At 32.4% G+C, this 9,936-nt stretch overlaps 1 protein-coding gene across 2 annotated transcripts in view; it reads left to right on the top strand.

Moving 5' to 3' along the window:
• Window positions 1–2,897: 2,897 nt before the first annotated feature.
• The window catches only part of BRINP3 (bone morphogenetic protein/retinoic acid inducible neural-specific 3), a 737,483-nt gene continuing 730,444 nt past the window's right edge, over window positions 2,898–9,936 (top strand). The window contains exon 1 of one of the 2 annotated variants that reach the window (XM_006873665.1): window positions 2,898–3,199. In XM_006873665.1, the coding sequence (XP_006873727.1) occupies window positions 3,079–3,199 (121 nt within the window). In that variant the 5' untranslated portion in view covers window positions 2,898–3,078. The remainder of the gene's footprint in view (window positions 3,200–9,936) is intronic. The other variant, XM_006873664.1, reaches the window with a different exon arrangement.

The following is a 9,936-nucleotide window of genomic DNA, read 5'->3' as shown; positions in this document are numbered from 1 at the left end:
CATAGTTTTGTTGTTTTTTATATTCTTACTTGGTAGAATTTATAATGTATGAAATAAAAAACTGACTAAATATTATTGATTAGCTGTTGTTGTTCATTGCCCTTGAGTCTACAATATACTAATTACCTAGATGTGGTTTGAAATGCTGGTGCTTAACAAATATAATTAAAATTGCTGTCTCTGCCTTCATAAAGGTAGTTCTGATGTGGTGCTTCAGGGTAATGCATTAGACCACAAGGTCAGTTTCAACTACAGGTTGGCTGTTCAGACTCACCAGTTGCTTCTCAGGAACCCTAGACTGGGTCACTATGTGTTGGAACTATCTCGACAGCACTTAACAACAACAACAACACCCTCATTAGGAGTGTAAAATCAAGTGAGGAAACTCACCATATGAGGCAGGACCTGCTTTGAAAGCAACCTTCTTTGAAAGCAACCCCTTTGTCAATTATCTACACCTATTCTCCAAACTAAATGACAGACAGTAACTTTTTTTCAAACTTTCCTTTTTTTTATATTTCTGCCTTTCTTATGTCTACATATTTTCTTCCACTGAGTTATTTAAACTGAATCCCACCTTTGCCTATCTTCAGCATCCTATTCATTGCACATATCCAATCAGTGCCCAAATTTTATGTTTTCTTCCTCCTACGAATTAAATTTATAACTAGAGAGTGGGCATCAAAACATTCATGGAAAATGGAATAAAACTATAGTGATATTTTTTCATAAACTTTTGGAAGCCCTTTCATATCTCTCTATTCTCACTCTTGCATCAGTGGCTTATTCAACATCATCACTTCTACCATCATCACTTCTAATCTGGATTACTTTTATTTGTTTTATAATTGGTTTTACTAACATACATTTCTCTCTCTAATCTGTTATTACTAATGTTATTTTTCTAAACAGTTCAATCTAATTATGTCACTCCTTTATTCTCACTTATGTAATTGTACCTTTTGTCCTCATATTAATATCTTTGAATTCTTTAAAATCATTTATGAAATGATCCTGTCCTTTCTTAACTATATCCATATCTTCCCTCTGTATATGCCACAACCTAAATCTCAGTTCTTGTAGCCATAATTTGTTTCTCAAATTTACCTCACTTTTTCTCTCTCCTCAGGATCTTTCCTCATGCTGAATCAATTCCACTTTGAGACCTACACATGTTCTGTCCCAATCCAACTTTGAAAACTCAGTCTACATTTATACTTCCTCAAAAAAGCACCTGTGACCTTTCAAGGTTTGCTTTGTAGTCACACTTTATGCTTCTATTATTTTTTGTTGTTGTTGTTAGGTGCCAGTTAGGAGTTAGTTCCAACTGACAGTGACCTATGAATGACCTTGTGGTGCCTGGTCCTGCATCATCTTCACCATGGTTGCTATGTTTAATGTCACTGTCACAGATGCTGCATCAATCATCTACTTGAGGATTTTCCTCTTTTTATGAGACAATCTACCAAGCATGATGTCTTTCTCTAGGAACTTGTTCTTCCTGATACCGTGTCCAAAGTACATGAGATGAAGTTTCAACATCTTTACTTTTAGGGAGCATTCTGAAGTGGATTACCAAGAAAAATTGATTGAATACAGAAGCATTCAAACTTAAACAAATTTACAAAAGTAAAAAGAGGGAATAATTTAGTTACCAAATATCCAATGAGGAGGAAAACAAATGTATGAATGAATGAATGAAACCAAATTGTAACCCTAAAAACTAGACCAAGCCTTACTCCTAGCACTAGCTAGTTTCCTTATCTAAACACCAGATAAAATGATAACTAATCTCTAACTAAAATATTTTATTTAACATTTTGTATTTTGACTTGAAAAGAGATTTTGCTGAATAAAATATACTATTACTACTACTACTACAATTTTCTCATTATCACAATCTATATATTCTACAGCTCTATATGCCATAAATAATATCATTTGAATAAAAATGGTGACAATATTAAAGTAAAATTGAATTCAAATCTGTATAGAATATTTTATTTAGGCATTGCTTAAGCTGCTTTCTATAAACTTATTTATACCCAGTCATAGAAGGAATGAACTTGTTACTTTAGTTTTAGATTATTAAAATAATGTATTGATTTTATCATTTATAAATAATCATCATCGTTTATGCTTATGTGTACATATGAATTTTGTAGCTATAACGATTTATCCCATAAATAAGATACAGATGCATGTTTAAATATTTTTAAGGTTCTAGAAATCATATTGATAACGATACTGGTTAAATCAGAGAAGTAGCTTATTTCTAAAGAACTAATGGGAAGAAATATCTGCGAAGCACATGAATACAAGTAGATTTATCTGTATTTAAAACATGTATGATGATATATATATATATGTTTATTTGTATATTTATCTAGTTTTAGACCCATAGTTTTATTCCTAATTTATCTATGATGTGGAAATGAATACCTGAATATCTTTTATTCATTGAAAAGTGTTTTTCTAAATAAATATAACATAAACAATAAACTATACCTACATATTAAAATTTATAACATGATTTATGAAGTACTCAAATGTACTCAATTTTTGTTTTGGATGTATCTTATTTTATAAAACATTTAGCACTATGGAGAACATTAATGGAAACTTCTAAAGCTTGGTCAATATATTTAAATGTTCAATTTTGTGACATGTTAACAAAAGTCTGATTATGACTCGTTGACTTATTTTAAAATAAATATGTAAAAAAGCACCAAGTAAAAGACTTGCACCTTTGAAAATATAATTATTCTGATTTGTTTAATATTTACTTTTGTTATCACCCAATTTGAAATGATGGTATTAAGCAATACTTTAAAAAACTATTAGCCACCTAAGTACCTTTATTGCTGAGGAAATCTTCTAGGGGCTAACTAATTGACTCTGTATTTTGTCTAGGTGTTGAGGGAAAGCTAAGAGAATGAAGGTTCTAAATCCCCAGTGGAAGCATGATATGGCGGAGCAGAGCTGGTGCTGAATTGTTCTCTCTGATGGCTCTATGGGAGTGGATAGCACTGAGTCTTCATTGCTGGGTTTTAGCAGTTGCTGCTGTCTCCGATCAGCATGCCACAAGTCCCTTCGACTGGCTCCTCTCTGATAAGGGACCCTTTCATCGCTCACAGGAATACACAGATTTTGTGGACAGAAGCCGGCAGGGATTTAGCACAAGATACAAGATATACAGGTATGAAGCAAAGGGAAAGCAATTACAGAAATGTCATCCTTGAAGGTTATGCATAAATAAGACGTTTCTTTAAGGGAAAGTTTCAGATGGGAAAGTGTTATTATCAAAAGGGTTATTATTTATCATGTACTATACTAATGTTTTCTTGTTATTTAAAAAACATTTCTTATAAATTTAACATGCTATGCAAAAAAAGAATAATGGTGACCACTTAAGCTTCATTCCCCAAAATCTTGATTATTATACTGCCTTAAAGTCAATGCAATTAGCCTTGAGGCTGAATTTCTTATTTTATAACTTAGTCAAAAATGCTGAGAAGTAGTAAGTTTCTCATTTTAACTAGGCAATTTTATAAAAGAATTTGCTTTAATTGCTTTTCCTTTCTACCTTATATCATGATAAATTATTGGTATCAGCCTAAATGGAAATGGTTTCTTTTATTAGTTACGTAAAGGTTGAGTCACTTCATCCTTTTTACCTGAAAATTAACTTTGCAGTTAGAAGTTCAGGAAGTAGCAAAAGAATAAAATGAGATACCAGATACACAGGTGATTGGAGAAAAACCAAGAAAAAGGATGGGATTAAGATATATGAACTTTAACTTTTGTTTCTCTTCTATATTTGCAATCTGAATAAATTACACAAAAGGAGTTATATATTAAATTCAACAGACTCACTGCTCCTGCTAACCCAGTGAACCCATTCAATAGAGGAGCCTACAAGTGGTTGCTTGAATAGATTAGATTCTATTGATTTTTACATAAAGTATGCTTTATGTAAAGTTATCCTTAGTGATAGTTTATAATTCTTAGCAATTGGTTTAGCATTTATGTGGAACCCAAACTTCGTTTTATAAATTTTGTATGTCTGCATCCAGTAGATATGGTAATATAAATATTTCATTTTATGTTATATGTGCACCAGAGGGCACTGTACTTCAGGTCTGTATGTAGTCTTTAATACAGTATCATGAGAATTTTACAAATTCTCTCAGTACTGTATATTTACAGAAGACACTGAACAAGTTCTGAAGTGCATCATACAATCAGTGCTGAAATTTTAATAATATCTTAGTCCAGGCATCCAGGACACAGTTATAAGCCTAAAAATAGATTTTTGAATAAAAAAATAAAATGACAGTTATTAAATATTTTGTCATTTTATTAGACAGAATTTTGTTTCAGAGATTTTGTTTTTGAAATGCAATAAGAGACATTCATTGTATTTTGAGTCTTGGTTCATTAAATTTTCTCTGTGCTGGTTGGTTTATGAGCTGTGTGTAGCTTCTTTACTTTTAAAGTATGAAAATGTCTCATATTTTCGAATTCTGCAAAGGATTTTTAACAGTGTGTCAGGCAAGTTGATGCCAGAACATTTCTCCATGATCTATTGACATCTCAATCAGGAGGTTTGAGGTGTTGTTTTATCTGTGATTATTGTGGTTTGGCTTATCGGTCAATCAGATGTGAGTTGTAAACAAGGCTTGACATGTTACTATAGTTCCAGGCTGAATGAAAGAAGCATTTTGAACGCAGTACTGAAAGGTAATGAAAGGAAAAAAACATGCTTGAGGTTTATTTGCAAGGTTTATATATCCTGTTTAGTCTTCAGGGAAGTATATTTTTATAGACCCTCATTAGCTCTGTATGCCTCATCCTTCCTATGACTTAACCTTTGTGATTTCAATAAGCAAGTATGAATATTAAGTCTATTAACTGTGAAAGTTTTTTGTTGTATGGGAGGATAACAGGACATAACTTCTTATGAAACTTTTTAAACATTCCCTAATGATAATTTTTTATTGCTCTATTAAGAGCAAATGTTATAATCTGTAATGTTCCTTCAGTCTTGGGAAATTGAATACATCATTTGTCCAACTATTATGGAACTTCATCTCTCTGCCTAACTACCTACCTACCTCTTTGCCTTTCTTCCTATTCAATATGTCAGATTCTGCTTTTCTGCTTATATTGACCCTAACTTTGAGAGACTGGTGAATTTGAATTTCAGAAACTCTAGTAAAATCTTATTGTTTTGTTTTAATACTTACCTTAGAAATATCATTGGAATTTTGTCTTACACTGATATTTGGCTAAGACCCAGAAGTTATTAGTATTTATGAAATTTAGAAGGAAAATAAAACATTTCCATATCTAGGTACCTGGTTTATTATTTTATATGACCATATGATTTCCAAAAATGATCAGTCAAATGCTGCCAGTATTTATTATTGCTATCCATAGCTCCTTCATGCAATATATTATATTGACATAGCTTTCTGAAAGCATTAGTTATAAATATAAAACTTATTAATATTGTTAAAATAATTAGGTCAGTCTTTTTCTGATATCATTCTTTATTTCCTTTGCAAGCAACGTGTTTTCCATTTCACCTAAATATGGAATAGTATGATCTAACAAATGAACATTGTTAGAAACATAGGCAAGGTTTTAAAATTTTTTTATCTTTAAAAAATTAATGTGCATATAAAATATTTTCAGATTTACTGCTATACCTATATATAAATGTGAAGTCAGTTTTCTGGGTAGATTACTTAATTGGATGATTTAGAATGAAAATACTAAGTTTTTACTTATTGAACTATTAACGGTTAGGTCTTAAATTGCGTTTTCCTCTTAACTATAGATTACACATTGGGCTGCTAATCTCACAGTCAGCGGTTAGAAACCACCAGCTGTTCCATGGCAGAAAGATGAGACTTTCTGCTCCCATAAAGATTTATAGCCTTGGAAACCCTGTACAGGATTGCTATGAGTCGGAATCGACTCCACAGCATATAATCACCACCACCACAGATTAAAAATAGACACTAAGCATAAGACTTTTAAAGTGTTTTCTCTTTAAAGAAGTTGTCTGTCCCTTGAGAAATTCTGTTCACTATGATGCAAATGAAAGGAGCACACCTTGCCTTTATTAAATTTGTGTCTTATTTTTGCACTTATTACATTCTATATACACCCTCAGACAATATGCTCTCCAGGAAATAATTTCCTTCAAGCTGTGGATATCCTCATCCTTTTAAAAAGTTACAAGAACTCTGGACAAAGCATTCACTCTTAGTAATTCAAATTTAGTTATACTGCACAATTGAAATAAATTCTAAGGTCATAGTTAGGCTACTTTTATTCCCATTAAAATACAGTTCACATATGTGAACAGATAAAGTATATATGGTGATACAAAGTGTTGTATTTTTTTCCCATAATTTTGACTACTGTTTGGGTGATAACATGTGCTAGTGAATCATAAGAAAAATAATTTTTCTACATTATGTATTTGTAATGCAACAACTAAACTTGCTTATACAGATCTTTTTTTTTAAAAAAAAAACGCCCAAAATTTACTTAAGAGAAAACAATTAAGGAATGATCTGTGCCTTATAGGTCTGTGTAGTCATGTTCATTACAAAAGCTGTATTTTAAAAAATATATTTGGAGAAGACAAGATAGTCTAGACAAAGCAACAAAGTACATGGACGTTTTGTATGTAACACTTTAATGAAATGTTTGAAAGAAAGAATGTACATTTGAATAAATGGTACCACATTAAAGGTATTCATATTAGATTCCATCCTGACATGGTAGACAAATGTATACTTTTAAGTGGAATAGTAATATTAAAAGTAAAGGCAGAAATATAAAATGTCTAGGTGTGAAAATGAAGTCCTGATGTGGCACTGTAGGATAAGCACTGGACTGCTAACTGCTAGGTCAGTGACTCAAACCCACCAGTCATTCCTCAGAGATTCTACACATGGTCACTGAGTAGGAGCCAACTTGATAGGCACACAATAACAACAACAGGAATAAACATAGGCAAAAACCATTACAATCTTGGGCTCTAGAAGGATCCCACAAATATTAAGCATTAAAAATAAAATAAAACGGATCATTCAGTTATAGTAACATTAACATGCCTATAGGTTTTATAGCAGCATGAATAATCTAACCAGAATTTTAAATGAAGGAAACAAAGCACACATATACACAGAATTCTATCTGTATCAAATTTATCAAAGGAGGTAAAGTATTATTTTGTTAAGAGATGCATACATCTTGGGAAAAACCTCTAGAATATGATTAGATTAGATTAGAATAGATTAGAATTTGAGGGTTTTCTAAAATTCAGTTCTTAATCAGAGTGGTTTTTATGCTAACATTTAGATTGTATGTAAAACTACATACATTTTCAATGTGTAGTATTTATTTTATAATATAAAAAGTGAGCATATGTTCTTATTTTGCTTTGAAAGACTAAAGTCTTCCAATAAGTGAATTATCGCTTCTCTTTTAAGTAATCCTCTTTTAAGTAATTCTCAAAATTAGCATTTACTACAAAAATTTTAAACTTTTAAATTTAAACATTTTTAAACTTTTAAATTAAAAAAGAACTAGTCAATTATATATTTTAATAGTTACATATATAAATACACTGATTCAAAAGTAGATTTGTTTTGTTTCTTGTTTTAGAGTTTACAAAGACTGATAGCGTAGTGGTTATGAATTGGGCTGCTAATCTCTCATGGTCACCAGTTCAAAACTACCAGCTGTTCTGCGGGAGAAAGAGGAGGCTTTCTGCTCCCGTAAAAATTTACAGCCTCGGAAACCCTGTACAGGGTTGCTATGAGTCGGAACCGACTCCACGGCACATAACAACAACAAATATATGTATATAGATATATAAGCTTCAAAAATTAATGGAAAAATTTCATTCCATTTTTCTACAAATCTTCACATATGTGTATGTGTATATATGTACATATTTTTGCCAAATCTGCTCGGTGGATCCTTATTAACAGACTTAGTATTTTCTTACTAGTGAGTTTCCTATCACATATTTTATTTTTCTAATCAAATATATATAAAGGAGCTCTGGCAGTGTAGTGGTTACAAATTGGTCAGCAGTTCGAAAGTATCAGGTGTACTGTGGGAGAAAGACTAGGCTTTCTGCTCTGATAAAGATTTACAGCCTCGAAAACCTTGTACAGGGTTGCTATGAGTTGGAACTGACTCCACAGCACACCACCACCACCATATTTTATATGTAGTTTGGATGTAATTTGGAGAATCAGAGGCCATTGAAAGTTGGGAAGACCTATCAAAGCTGAAGTCTTCTGGGATCTAGAAGACTTTTCCAACACATCACAACTCCCCTAACCAATGAAGCTATTTCAGACAAGCCATTCCTAGTTGACTGTTCTATATTAGACGGCCATAGACACATGAGTGACCCTGGACAACATAGGAAGAACAATGCAGCTGAAACCAACTCTGATGTTTTGAAGAATTATAAACAAACAAAACTATGATGTTTGAAATTTCAATGTTTGGGGGTGGTTTTCTATGCAGCAGCAGGTATTCTTCATTAAGACTATCAATTGCATAGGTATTTGATAAAATAGCCTAAAGTGATAAAGATAATATCATTTATAAAGACTTTCTTTACTTATGAATATATACATTTTTAACATAAAATCTGTTGGGATTTTGGCTTAAATACTATATAAATAGCAGTTTATGGCACATTCATTTTACATTTCTTCTTCAAATACTATTAACACACAGGGGAATAAAATGAAAACTCATAACACAGCAAACTATGGTTTATATACAACTTTTTGCAAGAATCCAAGAGGCTTATCAATAGTAATAAGATTTAACAGAGATGAACTGAAAATTAAATTCAAGGACTAACATATTTTAATGCTTAATGCTGAGTAAATCTAATACCCAGACAAGATGTCACGTGCTCAGACACAGTTGGAGCTGTATCATTTCCATCATGAATATTCTACTAGTCACTGAGAAACCCTTTTGAGGTGGGGGTGGGGAACTATTTAGCCTTCTTTCTGCTGCAGGATCCTGCTTTATGATGTAGTTAGATTACAAATTCTCTCTCTTCTGCTGTGTTTGGAGAAGTAGTTTCCAAAAATAATATAGTAGGAATAGAGTTGCCAGAAAAGTATGTCCCAGTGAATCTTTGGGACACACTAAACTCACCAGCTGCTCTTTGGAAACTCTGTACAATGTCACTGTGAATCAGAAGTGACTCGATGACACTTAAACACAACAACAAGTACTCAAATAACTGAGTCCTGGTTTGGCTTATAGCACTGGACTGCTAACCACAACATCGATGGCACCTAATACATAAGAAAAAAAAAAAATCTTTACTTTGCAAAATCTGGCAAATCTAAGAGGAAGTAAGTGAGTACTTATATTGATTATGATATATAAATAAGAATTTTTCAGAAGTAAATTACCATAGACAGGAATAGGAAATGGATGAGTCCTGAATGCCTCAGTGTAGTTTTCATGAACTTTCTTGTTCAGAGGGTTGGAGAAATTAATGTTGGTGCAGAGTAAATCTTGCCACAGATGAAGACAGTCACATAAAGACAATTTCATTGCTGTACACATTAATGTATACTCTAGCATCCACTCATTCTATCCCTAGATATTAATATTGTTGTTGTCGTTAAGTACCGTCAAGTTGGTTCTGACTCATAACTACCCTGTACAGGGTTTCCAAGGAGCAGCTGGTGAATTTGAACTGCTGACCTTGTGGTTCACACATTTTTTCAGTGGAGTGCTTATCCTGTAGCATTATACCAGGACTCATTTGTGGTCTGGCAGTTTCCAGTCTCCCCCCTCCCCCCAAAGTATTCCAGTTAGTTATAGGCTGGATGTTTTCTGTTGTGATGTTTCTGGCTGTCT

The sequence above is a fragment of the Chrysochloris asiatica genome, unplaced genomic scaffold (genome assembly GCF_000296735.1).
Source record: "Chrysochloris asiatica unplaced genomic scaffold, ChrAsi1.0 scaffold00247, whole genome shotgun sequence".
NCBI lineage: Eukaryota > Metazoa > Chordata > Mammalia > Afrosoricida > Chrysochloridae > Chrysochloris > Chrysochloris asiatica.
This window is presented reverse-complemented; position numbering and strand designations above follow the sequence as displayed.